This window comes from Mustelus asterias, chromosome 2, assembly GCF_964213995.1.
Source record: "Mustelus asterias chromosome 2, sMusAst1.hap1.1, whole genome shotgun sequence".
Taxonomy (NCBI): Eukaryota; Metazoa; Chordata; class Chondrichthyes; order Carcharhiniformes; family Triakidae; genus Mustelus; species Mustelus asterias.
Genome location: NC_135802.1, coordinates 101,052,350 through 101,072,172, shown reverse-complemented (window position 1 = coordinate 101,072,172; position 19,823 = coordinate 101,052,350). Strand labels below are relative to the sequence as shown.

At 44.3% G+C, this 19,823-nt stretch overlaps 1 protein-coding gene across 1 annotated transcript in view; it reads left to right on the top strand.

The window, feature by feature from the left end:
• Positions 1-1,192: 1,192 nt before the first annotated feature.
• The window catches only part of top2b (DNA topoisomerase II beta), a 161,422-nt gene continuing 142,791 nt past the window's right edge, over positions 1,193-19,823 (top strand). Inside the window, exon 1 of the mRNA XM_078239375.1 lies at positions 1,193-1,909. Within this exon, the coding sequence (XP_078095501.1) occupies positions 1,868-1,909 (42 nt within the window). The 5' untranslated portion in view covers positions 1,193-1,867. The remainder of the gene's footprint in view (positions 1,910-19,823) is intronic.

Here is a 19,823-nt window from a genome sequence, read left to right as displayed (position 1 = left end):
GACTCCCCCCTCCCCCCGACTCCCCCCTCCCCCCGACTCCCCCCTCCCCCCGACTCCCCCCTCCCCCCCTCTCCCCCCTCCCCCCGACTCCCCCCTCCCCCCGACTCCCCCCCTCCCCCCGACTCCCCCCTCCCCCCGACTCCCCCTCCCCCCTACTCCCCCCTCCCCCCGACTCCCCCCTCCCCCCGACTCCCCCCTCCCCCCTACTCCCCCCTCCCCCCGACTCCCCCCTCCCCCCTCCCCCCGACTCCCCCCTCCCCCCGACTCCCCCCTCCCCCCGACTCCCCCCTCCCCCCGACTCCCCCCTCCCCCGACTCCCCCTACTCCCCCCTCCCCCCGACTCCCCCCGACTCCCCCCTCCCCCGACTCCCCCGACTCCCCCCTCCCCCCGACTCCCCCCTCCCCCGACTCCCCCCTCCCCCCGACTCCCCCCTCCCCCCGACTCCCCCCTCCCCCCGACTCCCCCCTCCCCCCGACTCCCCCCTCCCCCCGACTCCCCCCTCCCCCCGACTCCCCCCGACTCCCCCCTCCCCCCGACTCCCCCCTCCCCCCGACTCCCCCCGACTCCCCCCGACTCCCCCCGACTCCCCCCTCCCCCCGACTCCCCCCTCCCCCCGACTCCCCCCTCCCCCCGACTCCCCCCTCCCCCCGACTCCCCCCTCCCCCCGACTCCCCCCTCCCCCCGACTCCCCCCTCCCTGTCACTGGCGGCCTGGCCGCTCTCACTCTCAACACCTGTCCAAAAAGAAGTGAATAGCGTCAGGCCGGAACAGGCTCGCTGATTGGTGGGTGTGTGAGGCGGTGAAGTGGGAGCTGCTGATTGGTGGAGGTGTTGGGTTGGAGCTGTTGATTGGCGGAGGTGGCGGCTTGGCGCTGTTGATTGGCGGGGTGCTGGCCCGGCGCTGCTGATTGGCGGGGTGCTGGCCCGGCGCTGCTGATTGGCGGGGCGCTGGCCCGGCGCTGCTGATTGGTGAAGGTGTTGGGTTGGAGCTGCTGATTGGCGGAGGTGGCGGCTTGGCGCTGCTGATTGGCGGGGCGCTGGCCCGGCGCTGCTGATTGGCGGGGCGCTGGCCCAGCGCTGCTGATTGGCGGAGCGCTGGCCTGGCGCTGCTGATTGGCGGGGTGCTGGCCTGGCGCTGCTGATTGGCGGGGCGCTGGCCCGGCGCTGCTGATTGGCGGAGCGCTGGCCCGGCGCTGCTGATTGGCGGGGTGGCGGGTTGTCAGTCGGTGTCTCGGGGCTCTGTCAGTTTGCTGGAGCTCCCATTGTTCAGGCCGCGAGCCCGAGCACCCACAGCACCGGCCCGCTCAGCCGCCCGAACGCTGCTCTTTAAACAATCGCGCTTCCATGATGTTCCTCCATCTCACTGTCGGCAGGCGGTAGCGGCAGAGTGATTTCAATACGGGTATTTTGTTTACGTGTTCCGAGATCTCGGCCTCGGCCTCTCGAAGACGACGACGAACCAGGAGGAAGAATAAAGCGGAGCGGCTTCCTCTCTGTCCGCCACCGTGCAGAGTCCCGATCCAGCCCCGGGGAGGTGGGCCAAAGCAGCAGGCTTTCACCCAGGAGGAGAGCCCGGCTCAGGGCAAGGCAAACCAGGAGGCCCCGTTCCGGTGCAGCAGGAGCCGCCATCCTGCCTCCTCACGGTTTCTAAATACTGGCCTTGAAACCGGCTGGGGCTTGAGGGATCTGCGGAGGGCGGGATCCATGTGAGGGGAGGGGAGGGCGCAGAGACCGGAGCAGCCGACGGTTTGGAGCAGCCGGTAACCCCGGAGAACGAGAGCGTTTAAAATCACCATTCAAAGCACAACTGCCAAGACATCCGAGCCAGAGCCGGCAACCCGCCGAGGGGACGGGAACCTTCGCGAAGATGTCCAAGGGAGACGGAGAGTCTGGAGGTTTGACCTGGGTGGTAAGTGTTCGGTTGAGAGGTAACAGGGTATTTAACGGGGAAGGGGATCCTTGTGTGTGAGAAACCACCTTGGGGGATCTGTCTCCCCACCCTCAGGATCCATCACCACTGCCAAAGCCCAGCCTGCACATCAGGCCGCCCAGAGCTCTCGAGAACATCTGGGATCTGTTTCCAAACCCTATGACAGTTTAGCAACATTTTTTTTTTTGTCTTCTGGATTTAATATTTTTAAAAAGAAATCATAATTGGGTAAAAATTTCTATGCAGAGTTCGTGATTTTAATGTATCTCAAGTAGCATTGTTATCATTTTGAGGTCCACACTGCCTACCCTCTTCCCCCTGTCCCATCCCTGCTCACCATTCAGTTTTTGAAAAAGTGGAGGAAATCTTCACATTAACGAGAGTTTTCAAACGACATGATGAGGAGGTAAAGTTTTTGACTTGAGTAAAGCACTAGTTGCTTTCATGGTTCAAGATTTGATTTCTATTTAGAGAGACCTTTAGAAGCATCATTAATGTTAACTTTTGTTTTAGAAACATTTAAAGTTGTGTTCTCTTGGGTTACATTGTTTCTTTATTCTTACATTCCTCCTATTTAGGCAATGTACATCTTGAATTGTGCTGTATATATGATATGGCATTCCTACTTTTTTCCACAGTTCTTTGGATTTCTCGATTTTTGGTTTATTACCTCACTTTAATGTACACAAGTCTGGATGACCATAGCTGATCATGCTCTTAGTTTTCATGAATTCATGAATTAGTAGTGACAGCTAACCTATATTTGGCAGTGAAATTACAAATGTTCCTTATTTATCAGAAGGGTACATATTGAGCCAATGATCACGAATCAATGGATAAGAGGGAATAAGTTGTTACCGTTGAGAATATTGTAAACTGTAATGAGGATAGTATTAAACTTAGGCTGGTAGAATGGGCAGTCAACTGGCAGATGGGATTTAAAGTTTAGCTTTTTTAAAGTTTGCTAATTAGCGTCACAAGTAGGTTTATATTAACACTGCAATGAAGTTACTGTGAAAATCCCCGAGTTGCCACTCCGGCACTATTTGAGAGAATTTAGCATGGCCAATGTACCTAACCAGCATGTCTTTCAAATGCATGTGAAGTGATTAATTTTGGTAGGGGGAATGGTGAGAAGCAATATAAATGAAAGGATATGTGTCTCAAGGGCATTTAGGGATGGGTAATAAATGCTGGCCTAACTAACAAAGCCTACGTCAGTTGAATTAATAAAATCAAACAAGTTTAAACGAGATGCAGGATCAGAGGGAACTGAGGATATATTTGTACACATTATTGAAGATTATGAGAGCAATTTTTAAACATGTTGGCGCGTGGGCTTTATAAATTGTGGCATAGAGCATAAAAGTAAGGGAGCTATAATAAATGTTTATAAAACACTGTTTTGGCCTCAACTGGATTGTTGTGTCCAGTTTTGGGCACTTCACATTAGGAAGGATCTGAAGCTATTAGAGAGGGTGCAGAAAGAATTGGTGCAAAAACATGAGAGATCTGGATAGTGAAACTATTCCATTGGTGGAAGAATTGAGAATCTGAGGGCAGAGATTTACGTGATTGGCAAAAGAAGCAATGGTGGCATGAGGAAAAACCTTTTTTATAGAGTTAGTGGTTAAGATCTGGAATGCACTGCTTGAGACTGGTGGAGGCAGATTCAATTGCGACTTTCAAAAGGGAATTGAATCATTATCTGAAAAGAAAATTTTCAAAGCTGTGAGGAAAAGGCAGGGGAGCGGCACTAGGTGAGTTGCTCAGACAGAGGGCTAGCACAGACATGCTGAGCTGAATGGTCCTCTGCTGTAACCATTGTGATAACATTTACTAGCCTTTAGAAAATTCTGAATGCTTACTTAATTTCAGTTGCAGGTTGCGCAGCATAACTCATGAAGGTGCAACTAGGATCAATTCTGACCTAGTAGGGGACAGGACAAGAAGAGGGAGGGAAATGTATTTTGCGATGAATGTCTCTTGTCCTATGGAACTACTTCAAGTAGAAATGGCACTAATGGGCAAATGCATTTGACAGAATGAACTTCGTACATTTTATGTTTCAGTTTTGTGCACCTTCATTGTTTCTGAATGCTGACTTTCATTTTTGAAAGTGTAAAGCTATGGTAAAATACAGTCAGGTCTACATGTGACTTGTGCATGTCTGACTTTTAATGCCATCTGTTAGGATAGGACATTCAGTTTAGAAACTGCTGATGGACCTTTGCTTCAAAGAATCAAAAATAAATATGCTCTTGCCAGTGTTCGCATTCCAAAAATAAGAGAATCCGGTGTTACGGATGCTTCCTGATGGTTGTATAAGTTGACAATGTGAATAATGAGAGAATTTAGTTTTGCAGAAACAAGAAAAACCTATCTTCAGAGGAAAAGGTAAAAAAATTCCTCTTGAAATCATTCAATTCTACATCACTGAAGGCAGTTTGTCGTGTATATTAGTGATGTGATCAGTAATTTCGCAATTAACATGAAAATTGATGGTGTGGTAAATAACGAAGACAAAAACCTTAGATTACAGGATGATATTGACAGGTTGGTCAGAGGGCAGAACACTGACAAATGGAATGTAACCCTGAAAAGTGTGAGGTGATGCATTTTGGGAGGACTAACAAGTCTAAGGAATACGCAATGAACGGTAGGACGCTAGGAGATCTTGGGGTGCATGTCCCAAGATCCCTGAAGGCACTCGGACAGATAGATAAGATGGTTAAGAAGGCATCTGGGATACTTGCCTTTATTAGGGCGGACAGTAATTAGCACTGCTGCCTCACAGTGCCAAGGACCCAGGTTCAATTTCGGCCCTCAGGTCACTGTCTGTGCGGAGTTTGCACATTCTCCCCGTGTCTGCGTGGGTTTCCTCTGGATGCTCCAGTTTCCTCCCACAGTCCAAAGACGTGCGGGTTAGGTTGATTGGCCATGCTAAGTTGACCCTAGTGTCAGGGGGATTAACAGGGTAAATGTGTGGGGTTATGGAAATGGGGCCTGGGTGGGACTGTTGTTGGTGCAGACTTGATGGGCCGAATGTCCGTCTTCTGTATTGTAGGGATTCTATGACGATTAGCCAAGGTACAGAATAAAAGAACAGGGAGATTATGATGGAGCTGTTTAAAACGCTCGTTATGCCACAGCCAGAGAACTGTGTACAGTTCTGGTCACCACACTATAGGAAGGATGTGACTGTACTAGAAAGGGTGCAGAGGAGATTCATCAGGACGTTGTCTGGGCTGAAGTGTTTCAGCTATGAAGAGAGGAAGGGTTGTTTTCCTTGGAGCAGAGAAGACTGGAGGAGGTGTGGGGGAACTGACTGAGGTGTACGGAATTATGAGAGACAGAGATAGGGTACGTGGGAAAGAACGTTTCCCCTTAGTAGAGGGGTCAATAATGAGGGGGCATATATTTAAAGTCGGGGGAAGGAAATTTCACTCGGTGGTGGAAATCTGGAACTCACTGCCTGAATGGGTGATAGAGGCGGGAACCCTCACAACATTTAAGAAGCATTTAGATGAGCACTTGAAACGGCATAGCATACAAGTCTACAGACCAAGTGCTGGAAAATAGAATTAGAATAGATAGGTGCCTCATGGCTGGCACAGACATGATGGGCCAAAGAGCCTCTTTCTGTGCTGTAAAACATTTATGACTCAATGATGCTACAGTATTGCTACTGAAATGAGTCCTGCTGTTCAGAGCAATTCAAAGGTATCAGTTGGATGGAGATCAATTGGTGGAGTTACATATTCATCGAATAAGGAAACCTAATGGGACAGTTGAAGAAAATTGTACACATTTAATCATAGCTCTCTCCACAGTTTCTGGATCTCTGTTATTTAATTCATTCAGTAATTGCTTTTGTGGCACAAAATATATAACTTACTATCTTTGGTATTAAAGTAAATGTACAACTAGTTAAACCAACTAGTGTAATAATTGTAGGCCAATCTCCAGAACAGTGCAATATGCTGTGTTATTCCCCACATGATGAGCGAAACAGTTGGCAAGTGAATGGAAGGCAGCTCCACAGGAAGAGAAAAATAAAACAATCTGAGGTTTTCACTTGTTTTGTGATAGTTGGTATCGTCCTGCCTCTTAATTACATTCTCATGTTATGTTCCAGAAAGCCTGATGGTCAAGCATAGAACCGGATTCGACCTTTACATGCTTTCATTGGATTTTATTTAGAGCTATGTATTTTAAGTATGCATTAACCCAACCGCCATAGTTTCAGTCTGTTGCTATTTATACAAGCATAAGTGAATCCTGGCCCACCACCTGCAAACAATTAATATACAATTAATAGATTCTTTTCTCTAATTAAAATTAGAGTTTAGAAGTACAATTAAAAACTCACAACAAATAATCTCAAAGATTTTCTTATTCTGTACAGAGCATTACGTTATTAGATGCCCTCTTAGGAATTCTTAACAATTTCTCCATACGTTCATTTAGTTCTGTAAACAGTGTTGACAGTTGATGACTTGCATCTACCCATTTGGTATTAGAGATTTCCTTTTTCTCCAGTATTTGTTTCAAACCAGCAAGATCAATCCATAACCATTTCTCACTCTCATCCTTTGTAGCCTGTACATTATCCCACAATGATCAATTATCTACATTCCATTTAAAGCCTATACTATCTTCAGTATGTCCACTTTAAGAATCTCACTAAAAGTATTTGACAAATAAAATCCCATGTCTATTGTCCCTATAAGAACCTTTGGCTGGTATTTTATGACCTTGCTCGGGTGGGGATCGTAAAATCCCGCCCAAAGCCAACGGAGAATTCCGTTCTGTGAGCCTCGCCTGCCGCGATTCCGGTGCGGGCGAGCCGGTAAAATTCCGGCCTTTGTTTCTGCAATCAGAGTGCTTTTAGCAATCCTTTCTTTGCTCCCCAAACTAAAGGACAGCACTTCCCAATTTTACCCATCAGAAATATTATGAAATCAACTGCACTAGAATACAAGATTAGCATATGAAACATCACTGAAAATGACTCGTGTCATGTTTCTTGGTTACCTGAGGATAGGAACTTCAGTATGCATTTCTCTAAATTTAATTTAGACTGTTTTATTTGTCCTTAAAACATTATATATTTAAAGGTGTTTCATTGTAGTACTGAACTCCACTACATGAAAATGAGGTCTAGTCTGCACAACCAGTTCAACTGACCAAGATTCTCAATTATTGTGTCTCTAGATATGGCATCATCTTTATGTGATGATTTGGTATGATTAACTGGGATGGGAGTAACACTCTCTAAATAGGATTGATTTTAAGTTATCGTGGACCTATTTTGCTTAATACCCAAACCAATATATTTAAAAGCCCCACAAACCTAACTTCTGATTTTAAATTCTACCATAATCACCCCTTAAGAAATAATTTAACATGCATCACAAAGATGACTGGAAGCTTTCCTTTATTATGTCAGTAACTCATTGCGAGATATCCTATCAGTTGAACACAACCCATTTTCAGCAAGGAAAAATACCACACCCTGGAAGCATCTTTCAGGATGTCAGGACGACTGTCAATTTGCAGTCTGGTTGATCAGCTAAAATTGTATGCAGCATTTCATCGATCATCATGTGATACTTTTCACAAAGTCCATTGCTGAAAGGACTTTCAGCTGTACTATTCATGACCATGATATTCATATTTTCATTGAATTTTCCATTGGAATATGGTTTGCCAATTTCAGTCCCTAGCCGTGTAGAACATAGAACAAACAGTACAGCACAGAACAGGCCCTTCGGCCCACGATGTTGTGCCGAGCTTTATCTGAAACCAAGATCAAGCTATCCCACTCCCTATCATCCTGGTGTGCTCCATGTGCCTATCCAAATAACCGCTTAAATGTTCCTAAAGTGTCTGACTCCACTATCACTGCAGGCAGTCCATTCCACACCCCAACCACTCTCTGCGTAAAGAACCTACCTCTGATATCCTTCCTGCATCTCCCACCACGAACCCTATAGTTATGCCCCCTTGTAATAGCTCCATCCACCCGAGGAAATAGTCTTTGAACGTTCACTCTATCTATCCCCTTCATCATTTTATACACCTCTATTAAGTCTCCCCTCAGCCTCCTCCGCTCCAGAGAGAACAGCCCTAGCTCCCTCAACCTTTCCTCATAAGACCTACTCTCCAAACCAGGCAGCATCCTGGTAAATCTCCTCTGCACTCTTTCCAGCGCTTCCACATCCTTCTTATAGTGAGGTGACCAGAACTGCACACAATATTCCAAATGTGGTCTCACCAAGGTCCTGTACAGTTGCAGCATAACCCCACGGCTCTTAAACTCCAATCCCCTGTTAATAAAAGCTAACACACTATAGGCCTTCTTCACAGCTCTATCCACTTGAGTGGCAACCTTTAGAGATCTGTGGATATGGACCCCAAGATCTCTCTGTTCCTCCACAGTCTTCAGAACCCTACCTTTGACCCTGTAATCCACATTTAAATTAGTCCTACCAAAATGAATCACCTCACATTTATCAGGGTTAAACTCCATTTGCCATTTTTCAGCCCAGCTTTGCATCCTATCTATGTCTCTTTGCAGCCTACAACAACCCTCCACCTCATCCACTACTCCACCAATCTTGGTGTCATCAGCAAATTTACTGATCCACCCTTCAGCCCCCTCCTCTAAGTCATTAATAAAAATCACCAGGGTCATATAATTACCAGGGTCATTTCTATTCCCTTTCTTAAACAGAGGAACAACATTCGCCATTCTCCAGTCCTCTGGCACCATCCCCGTGGACAGCGAGGACCCAAAGATCAAAGCCAAAGGCTCTGCAATCTCATCCCTTGCCTCCCAAAGAATCCTAGGATACATTTCATCAGGCCCAGGGGACTTATCGACCTTCAGTTTATTCAAAACTGCCAGGACATCCTCCCTCCGAACATCTATTTCCTCCAGCCTATTAGCCTGTAACACCTTCTCTTCCTCAAAAACCTTCCTTGTGTCTCCCAAGATTTTGTCTATTGCTGTCGTTGGTGGTTCCTTGAAGTCGAAGATGATGTCCATCAGGTTTGTTTAGTCGTTAGATGACTTCGGAGCCCAATCCTGGATCCACAGGTTCTTCCAGAATGGGGCATGTTGTTGCGCAGAGAAGTGGAATTTGTAGCCCCAGGTTAGATTCTCTCTCCTTCCGCTGCTACCACCGTTCTGCCTTGCTATCAGGTAGCTGCGCTTCAGTGATTTGCAGCTTGACTGACCACATGGAGCCATGCTGAGTGGTCCACAGCCTTCTCCTCCCAGTCAGTAGTTTAATGCTTTCGTGCTCTCGGGAGGTCTTGAGCCTATCATTATACCTTTTTCTTTGACTGCCCTTAGATTGTTTGCCAGTGGAAAGTTGGTTCTGCAGGAGCAGGGCTTCAATACTAGTAGCCGCAGCTTCATGGAGGATGCTAGTGTTGGTCTGGCGGTTCTCCCATTTGATCCCTAGCTTTTGACGCAAGTACCACTGATGCAAGCTCTAGAGCATCTTAACGTGGAGTCGATGGACAGTCCAGATTTTACTACAGTAGCGGAGGGTGGTCAATATGGCCTTGGAAACCATAGCTCCCATTTGTCAAAGACACATCGATGCAACTTGAAGAAGGCAGCGCTGGCACAGTTGACATAATGCTGAACTTCCTCATTGGTAGTGCCTTGGCACCCTTGCACAGAGTGAGCCGCCACAAAGCAGTCATCCGCAAACTGAAGGTCGTGGATGTCCATGGTGGTCAATTTTCTTTTTGCCTTTTAAGTGACCACAGTTGAAAAGCTTCCCACCCAGGCGATACTGGGTGCTGACACTGAGTTCTAGGTCATCTCGATTGAGATGGATGACGACGGTCAGGTAAACGATAAACAAGATGGGGATCATCTCACAACTATGTTTAACCCTTGCCTGGATGTGAAAGGTGCCAATTTCAACTCCTTCTCTCAGGATGGTGGCGGTCATATAATAACTCTTTTATTATGTCTTTAAGGCTAAATCTTAAAGACATTCTATAAAATGTAGGATGAAAATATTTCTATTTCATATTTTTAGATCTTTGGCAACTTTGATAATGCTGTGTGCCAACTTGCAATAGGATGTGGCGGCATCCTCTGATACATTATAAAGATTGTGTTCTTCTCACTAATCCCTTCTATTAGCCATGTATACTCTCCATCAACAATACCTAATTCTTTCAGAAGGATTTTTAACCATTGACAAGTAGATTGCGCAAATTGTATATGTAACTTTAATTCAATTTGCACTTTTCTCTGATTTTTATCAGCTGATGCCATTAACTCTGATGAGAAGAGTCAGCCTGAATTTTCTGGCCATTCATGTCCCATCGTTGCTGCCAATGAGAATGGAGAATTTTGGCGCTCAGCGAAATCTCTGTTCATTGCAGCAGAACCGAAGAATCCCAGCTGTGGGCAAGGTTGGAGAGTCTGACCTGCCATATATTGTTGAGGGGATACAATAATGGTAAACTGCAGTCCAACAGACTTTATGATGCTCCCTGTCGAGTTTCATTTTTTTAAGAAAAAGGTTTACTCAACAGCATAGTTATCTCATTAGAGACTACATTGTTACTTATAAAATGGCTTACTCCAACTACTCCCAATGTGGAACTACAACCCTCCCAAGTGATCTCAATTAGTTGTCATTGTCAATCCTGAAGGAAGTAGAATTTCTTTGTGTCGTCCACAGTAAGTGAATCAAGATATCATTTAAACCAATCTGTCCCTCAAACTCTTGAAATGTAAGCCCTCTCCAGTACCATAATGTTAAAGATGTCCACACCTAACACATTCACCACAGGGCTAAAACTCTTTGTGACCATTATGATTTTTAAAAAATCATCATTATCTTCAGTTTCTTCCTATTTATCTTCAGCATCTTCCCAGAATTTGCTTTGTCTTGTGTAATTTTGAGGAACCTGCCTCTTTGCTTTGGGCAGTTCACCATATAATGATACTTCAAGTCATAACTAACGAACCTATTGACTGTTCCTTGGGCACTCCTGAGATTTATTTGCCCATATTATTCTAATTTTGTCTTCTGTTGTAATAGTCATATCTGTTAAATATACTTTCATCCTCATTTTCCCCATCTTTAATCCTGCTGATGTATTGTTGCCTGTTTCCAATATCTGGATTATTTCAAAACCTGCTATCATTGAGCCTTTAATTCTTTTTGTCTCTGGAACTTCTCGTGTTCTATGAGGGTTGAGGGAAATGACTGTTTTCCACAAGTACATTAGTAAGACAGCAGGTATCTTCATCTCTGAGAACCTGAACATGAATTAGAGACGTGGGCCTGTCCATATGACACACTTTAGCTCAATCCAGTAATTATAAACGCTGAAACTGATTTGGGATTTCGAAATTGAATTTTATACAATCTATTAAAGTCTATGATGACTGAATGTTTCCTGAAATCTACCAAATTCTGACCACACCTCAGACATTTAGAATATTATTTTGCTTGTAGATTTCATCCAGAAACTCCCTAATAGCAGGTTTAAACCTCTTCATTACTCAATTAATGGGCATCTTTCTTAAAAAATACTTTACTTATGATCCTCTTGTAGGATGCACCTATGCCAGATCTCCTTCCTTGCTTGATAGGATCTCAACCCTTGTCCACATATCCACTTCATTTTTCCATTGGTCATGTGGTCAGACTCTGAGAACATCGGAGACAATGATACTGTGACAATTTACACTTGATTTTTGCCATTTTCTTCAATGGCCAATAGGATTTTAGTTTTATGTCTGAAAAAAATTCCTGTCTTAGTTTCCATCGTTCACCTTTATGCAACCATTCTCTGCTTCCATGTTATATTCCAGAAAACCTGGTGGTGAAGGATAGAAATGGCGACAATGTTTACATACCTTCGTAGCTTTCTATTTACAGAGATACATATTACAGACATGCACCCTAAACCAAACACCACATTTTCAGTCTGTTTCTATTTACAGGAGCACAACTGAACCCCCCCACCCCCCCACCGCCCCAGATAAATGCCCACTATTAAATTAAAGACAGTTAATATACACTTAATATCCCATGCCACTTTTTGTTTTGCAAGACAGCAAGCAAAAGTGGAGCAGTTTTACTGACGAGCAGCCTCACTCCACAGCTGAGCTGTTGTGCTTGATGCCCAAAAACATGTAATGTAGGAAGAATACAAAGCTATTGAGGGGCGAACAGAAAAGAGCTGTGGTCTGAAACACACAATGAGATATTCCACAACAGGGCTCTCATGGTGACCATATCCCTGGCTATTTGTCCAAAAGGAACATACCAATGTAACTGAGCCATGAGCAAGTTGTGCTTGGACTTCTTGTTGGTCCTTGCAGCACTTCTGAGGTTCTCTATTGAAATGTGATTTCAGTGGAGAAGCAGAAGCTATCCCAAGACTCATTGACAATGCTGCCTTGATCAGGAAGGCACTCGCCTTGACAAATTATTTTCAGTTTTGTTTTAAATCCTCACATTATTCATATTGTAATAGCCTTGATTACATATATTTATTACAAAATTATTAATTCAGAATATGATCAAAAATTACGAGAAGTTCTGTGCCTCTGCCTGGACAAAGCTTATATCAATTAACTTATATCAATTTTTTTGTGGTCCATTTGTCCACCACTTGCCCAAAAAAATGTGCTGACATGTTATTGTTAAAGGATGGTGCTTTCAGACATTTGTGCCTCAGTTGGTTGTTCATTTTTGTTGTTGAGTGGGGAAAGACTTTCATTTTGCACTGATGTGCTGGAAAGTGATGAAACTTGGAGGATTTTCAACTATATTCATTTATTTGCACAGTATGCTTCCAGAGCTTTTAAAATGAAAGGAAAATCTAGGGGAGAAAACCCTGTTCAAAATACTTTCTCTCATGTTCAAGATACTCAGTTGATAACTTATTCATAGAAAATTTAAGTCATTTAATAGAAAGTCTTTGGCCTCAGTAGAGGCTCCATTGTCTCTTTATGTCCAGAAACCTATAGGTACTCATTTAATTGCAACTGAGTTAAGACTAACCATCGGAACAGTCTGGTGCGGCCTGGCCTTACTAAAACACACCAATGCTGAGTATTTTGAAGACTTGATGTGTTTTTCCTTGGTAGAAAAGTTGACATATTGTCACATCATTGTTTCAAATAACATCTGGACCTGACAAATTTCTGAATAGCTAACTTCTGAATATGGCAAACTAATTTTGCCATTTCAAAGTGGTAACAATCCTACACAAGCAATATTTTTATGTTATAAACTGTTTCTCCTGCTTATTAAATTTTTTAACAGGTAGTGTAATCTGGAAACGTATGTAACTTTTGCACACCATGACACCACCTCTCCCGACCCCTCTGCTGTCTCTAAATTGTCAGGTGTTTGCCTTCATCCGATTCTGAATGAGCAAGTGTTTTCTCCAACTAAATACTGAGAAGGCAGAACCCATCGTCTTCGGTCTTCAGCACAAACACTCCACCTACTCCTTGGCAATTGCCTGAGGCTGAACCAGACTGGTGCCATATTTGACCCTAAGATGAACTTCACACCGCATCACTATGACTATCTACACCCATAACATTGCCCAACTGGCCTGCCTTCAGTTCATCTGCTGCTGAAACTCTGAACCATGTCTTTGTTACCTGTAAGAAGTTTAACAACACCAGGTTAAAGTCCAACAGGTTTATTTGGTAGCAAAAGCCACACAAGCTTTCGGAGCTCCAAGCCCCTTCTTCACGTGAGTGGGAATTCTGTTCACAAACAGGGCATATAAAGACACAGACTCAATTCACATGAATAATGGTTGGAATGCGAATACTTACAGCTAATCAAGTCTTTAAGATACAAAGAATGTGAGTGGAGAGAGCATCAAGACAGGCTAAAAAGATGTGTATGTCTTACCTGTAGGCATACTTGTTCAAGGTCACTCCTGGCATTTAACAAACCACCTACTGTCTTAGTAAAGTTGAGGTCACCCAAAATTCTGCAGCCCATATTCTAACTCGCACCAAGTACTGTTCACCCATCACCCCATACTCACTTACTGATGTTGGCTCCCAAGTTAAACAATGTTTCTGTTGTAAAAATCATCAACTTTGTTTTCAAACTCCTCTCACCCATCCCTATCTCTGTAATCCTCTCCAACCCACAGCCTGCTAAACTATCAACACTCCTCTAATTCCGACCATATGAGCATCCCCGATTAATTGTTCCACCGTTGGAAACTTCAGTTGTTTGGGCCATCAGCTCTGGAATTCCCTCCTTAAACTTCTTTACCTCGCTTTCCTCCTTTAAGATGCTCATTAAAGCTCTTTGACCAAGCTTTTGTCATCTGCTCTAACATCTTATTATTTTATTTATACTGAAACTGCTAAGTGTCTTGGGATGTCTTACTACACACAGTAAAAACATTATAAAAATACAAGCTGTTGTCATTTAAATTTAAGCTAAGTCTGTCATTATTTACTGAATGGGCCTGCTGGAACATGGATCGGACACTGGTTATTCTAGTATAAATCCTTATAAGATATAGGGGCAGAAGTAAGCCCGTAGAATCTGCTCTGCTATTAAATGAGATCATGTCCAATTTACTATGTAATCCTGTACTTCACTTTCCACCTTCTCCCACCTGATTCCCTTGCTGATTAAAAATCTGTCCATCTCAACTTTGAACATACTTAATGACCCAGCCTCTACAGCCCTTTATGATAATGAATGTCATAGATTCACCACATTCTGAGAGAAGAAATTCCTTATCAACTCTGTCTTAAATGGGCAACTTCTCAGCATCTACCATGTCAAGCCCCCTGAGAATCCTATCTGTTGCAATAAGGCCGTCTCTCATTCTTCTAAACTTCAATGAGTATGTGAGTACAAGCCCAACCTACTCAACCTCTCGTAAGAAAATCCCTCCATACCTGTGTTCAACCTAGTGAACCTTCTCTAGTGAACCTGGACTGCTTCCAACGCCAGTATCTATTCCCTTAGATAAGGGGATCAAAACTATTCACAGTATTCCAGGTGTGGTGTAACTAGTACCTTGTACGGTTTAGCAAGACTCCCCTAGTTTTATACTCCATTCCCTTTTAAAAGCCAACATTCTGTTTGCCCTCCCTATTACCTGCTGAGCATGTATGCTAGCTTTTTGTCTTTTATGTACAAATTCCTCTGAGCTGTCCCTTTCTGCCATCTTTCTCCATTTAAATAATATTCAGCTCCTTTATTCTTTCTACCAAAGTGCATAACGTCACATTTTCTTATGTTATATTCTATCTGCTAAAATTTTTCTCACGCACTTAACCTGCCCATATCCCTCTGTAGATTCTTTGGCCGGAATTTTACTGGCATGCCCACCCTGGAATCGGTGCTGGCGAGGTTCGCAGAACGGCATTCTCCATTGGCTTTGGGCGGGATCCTACAAGCCTCAGACAGGCATGCCGTAAAATTCGGCTCTTGTCATCCTCACCACTTGCCTTCCCACCTATTTTTGTGTCATCCACAAACTTGGCAATCGTGGCAAACTTGGCACTTACTTTGTCCAAGTCATTAATACATATTGTAAATAATTGCAGGCCCAGAACTGATCCCTGTAACTCTACAAGTTGCAAGTTGCCATCCTGAAAATGCCCCTCTTATACTACCTTCTATCAGTTAGCCAATCATCTATCCATGCCAGTATACAACACCATGGGCTCTTGTCTCATTAAGTAGCCTTTTGTGCAGTTTCTTATTGAATGTTAATCCAAGTATATTACATCTACTGGTTCCCCTTTATCGATCCTGCTCGTTACCACCTGAAATAATTCTAATAAATTTGTCAGGCATGATTTACCCTTCGTGAAGCCATGCTGACTGCTTGAACATATTATGCATTTCTAAATGCTCTGCTACTGCATCCTTTATAATAGACTGTAACGTTTTCCAATGACAGATGTTAAGTTAACTACAGTTACCTGTTTTTGTCTACCCTCTTTTTTGAATAAGGGTGTTACATTGACAATTTTCTAATCCTCTGGGACTTTCTCATAATTTAAGTATTCTTGGAAGATTACTACAAGTGCATCCACTATCTCTGTAGCTGCTTCCTTTGATATCCTAGGATGCAATCCATCAGGTCCAGGGGACCTATCAGCCTTAAGTCCCTTATTTTCCCGAGTACTTTTTCTCGAGTGATAGTTATTGTATTTATTTCCTCCCCCACTTCTGTCCCTTGATTATTTCATATTTTTGGAATGTTATTAGTATCGTCCACCATTTCCTGGTTCCCCATTATTCCCCAGTCTCATTCTCTAAGGGGCCTATGTTCACTTTGGCTTCTCTTTCTTTTTATATATTTAAAGAAGCTCTTACTGTCCAATTGTATTTGCTGATGTACCCTCATAGTTTATCTTCTTCCTTTTTTTGGTGAGTTTTTGATGGTTTTCAAAACTTTCTCAATTCTCAGATTTTCCACTAATCTTTGCCACATTGTATGCTTTTTTTATTTCGGTTTAATACTATCCTTAACTTCCTTGGTTAACCATGATTGATTCACCCCCTACCTAGAATCCATCTTCCACACTAGCATATATCTTTGTGTGAGTCATGAACTATTTTCATAAACGTCTGCTATTGCTGATCATCTTTTCTCCCTCCCGTTCTCTCCAGCCAACTCTGCCCTCATTCCTTTATAATTACCCTTATTTAAGTTCAGCACAGTTATTTCTGACTCGCGTTTCTCACACTCAAAACTGAATGCTAAATTCTACCATGTTGTGGTCACTGGTTCCTAGGGGATCTTTTACTCCAAGATTGCTTATTAAACATTACCAGATCCAAAAATAGCCTGATCCCTGGTTAGATCTACAGCATATTGTTCTTGGAAAATGTTGCGAATACACTCCATGAATTCTATCTCATGACTATCTCTGCCAATTTGATTTTTCCAATTCGCATGAAGATTAAAGTCATCCATGACTAACGTATTAATTTTTTAGATGCCCTCATATTTCCTAATTTATTCTCCATCCTACAGTTTGGCTAGAGTTAGGGGGCCTATGGACTACTCTCACCAGTGTCGTCTTCCCCTTGTTATTTTTTGCCTCCATCCATATGGATCCATATCCATCTCCTGATCCAAGATCATTTCTTGCTATCATACTTATTCCGTCTCATACTAACAAAGCTACCCCATCACCCTTCCCTTCTTGCCATGGAGGTTCTGTTGTTTAATTTAGTGCCTAATTCCTCAAACTCTGTATGCAGAATCTCCTTCCTTGTTTTATCTATGTCGCTTTTATTTACGTGGACCATGATAATGGGCTCCTCCCCCTCCCACTCCCACTCCCACTCCCACAGCATGTTCCTCTCCAGCCTGGAGCAGATGTCTCAAACCCTGACACCAGGCAGGCAACACAGCCGCCTGAACCTTTGCTCCTTCCTACGGGGAACAGTGTCAATTTCCCTCACTATGCTGTTCCCTACTACCACTATATTTTTATGTGCCCTCTTCACTTGAATGGCATCTGGTACCACAGTGCTATGGCCAATCATCCACCCTGCAGCTCCCACTCTCAACCAAACAAGCTGAAAGAGCCTCAAACCTGGTGGACAATTGCAGAGGCTGACACTACTGCGCTCCAGCCCTCTAGGTTGCTTTACCTGCCACAGCTGTAGTCACATTCTTCTGTCCCTGACCACTTTCCAAACCAGAAGATTCTATCCTCAGGGATGTGACAGGTCGATTGGCGTTGCAAGCCAGTAAGATCGTGAGAGAAACTGCAATTTTACTGGCCCTTATCTGCCGGCGTGAGGTTGATTTTAATATTTATAAGATTATTTGAATATCAGTAGTGAGTCCCGGGCATAAACATCCAGGCTCACTTTCCTTAATGGTCGCACTGATGGAGGTCCTCACCAGCAAGGATCACGCCGTGAGGGGGGAGGGTAGTGAGGGGGGAGGGTAGTGAGGGGAGAGACCTGATGTGATGGCCTTGCCAGTGGGACCAAAGGCTATTGAGAGCCCCCTGGGTGGTTGGGGGCAGGGGCGGCAGTGCCCCTTGAGCGGTGCCAGCTGTAAACTGCCAGCCTGGAACCTTGACACTGCCCACCGAGCACCACACAGTGCCAAAGGGTGGGTCCTAAAGGAAGGGGGCCGGGCCTGAAGGGGAGACAGCACGTGGGGGCTGCGCACTCCACTCAAGTTTGCCAGGGTGTAGTTGAATGGGGGCAGCAATCAGCTATGGTGGGAGGGGATCACGATCGGGGATGGGTGGTGGTCTGATGTCTGTGGGGGACAGGGGATAGTGACAGTCCCCCAGTATATTGTGTACTTTTGACATAGTGCACTGGGAGATCAGGGTGCATGCATAATAGTGCCCTCTAGTAGTCAGCAGCTGGCTTCATGGCATGAATAGAATCAATCCAGTCCCCCTACTGACGGGAATCACACTTTCCTCTCTTTTTCTAAGTGTCATAAGCATAAGATTTGATTTTTTTTCTCGCTGAAAAATTAGGTCTGAAACTCTCCTGTTTTCATGCTCATTCGGCGCTAGAATTGTTTTGGTAAGATCGCCCCCACGGTCTCTGAGGGGCTGAGAAAGGGACAGTGGGAGAGGTGGTGAAAAAGAGAGAGAGGCAGACAAAAATTCTCTGAGGGACTGAGGAAGACAGACAGCCTTTGACAGTGTGAGGGAGGGAGTCTCTGAGTGGGTGAGAGAGAGAGCGACTCCTAGATGTAAGAGAGCGAGGCAGACAGTCAGACTTCACTGAGGTATGCATGATGGAGTGGGAGAGAGGTAGACTCCAAGGAAGTGGCAGAGAAAGAGAGGCAGTCTTGAGAGGATCTATGTGTGTGAATGAGAGGGAGACCAGTGGTTTGTGGGAAAGATAGAAAAAGATACTGTACCCTTTAATTGTACTCCCTAAAATGGGGTTAGAAATCAGAGAATTGGGACTTGCCTGCCACTTCTAAAGGGCTCCTAAGTCAACTGACTCAGTGAAAATCCGCACAAGAGCGAGAGAAAGGCTCCAAGGGGGTAGGAGAGAGTGAGGGAGAGAGAGAATCTTGAGAAGGGGAGAGACTTGAAAGAGGAGTGGGGGAAGCGAGAGATGCTTAGGGGGTATGTGAGAGAGACATACAGACAGACTCAGAAGTTCAGATGGCAAGGTGGACAGATCTGAGCAAGTATGGTGGCACAATGGGTAGCATGGCTGTCTCACAGCGCCAGGGACCCGAGTTCGATTCCCGGCTTGGGTTACTGTGTGGATTTTGCACGGTTTCCTCCGGGTGCTCTGGTTTCCTCCCACAGTCTGAAAGATGTGCTGATTAGGTGCATTGGCCATGCTAAATTCTCCCTCAGTGTACCCCAAACAGGTGCCGGAGTGTGGCGACATGGGGATTTTCACTGTAACTTTGTTGCAGTGTTAATGTAAGCCTACTTGTGGCACTAATAAATAAACTTCAAACTTTTAAAAAGTATGATTAATGTCATATGTTGTTAGACGTATTGCCAAGTGGAAATGTGAATCATCTGAGCCATTATCATACTGGCCTCTCTAGATTGTAGACCTTTGACTATTTTTGAATAGTTTGTGCTAAATTTCCCGTCTAATGCCGTTTTGTTGGATGGTTCAAAAGGATATTCTGCTGTTCAATATTCTCTCTGATCACAGCCTTGACATACATTACATATTTTTCAAGTTTTAACAGGTGCTCTCCAACCTCTGGGCGTTATGTTAACGTTGGGAAAATCCGTTGAAGTTACTCATATATTCAGGATCTGATGATGGGATTGCAGTTCCAAGAAGAAGTCTTTTGCTGTTCTCAATGTCACCAGTTTGTTTGGACCATGTTTCTATCACTATTATATCACTGTATCACTATT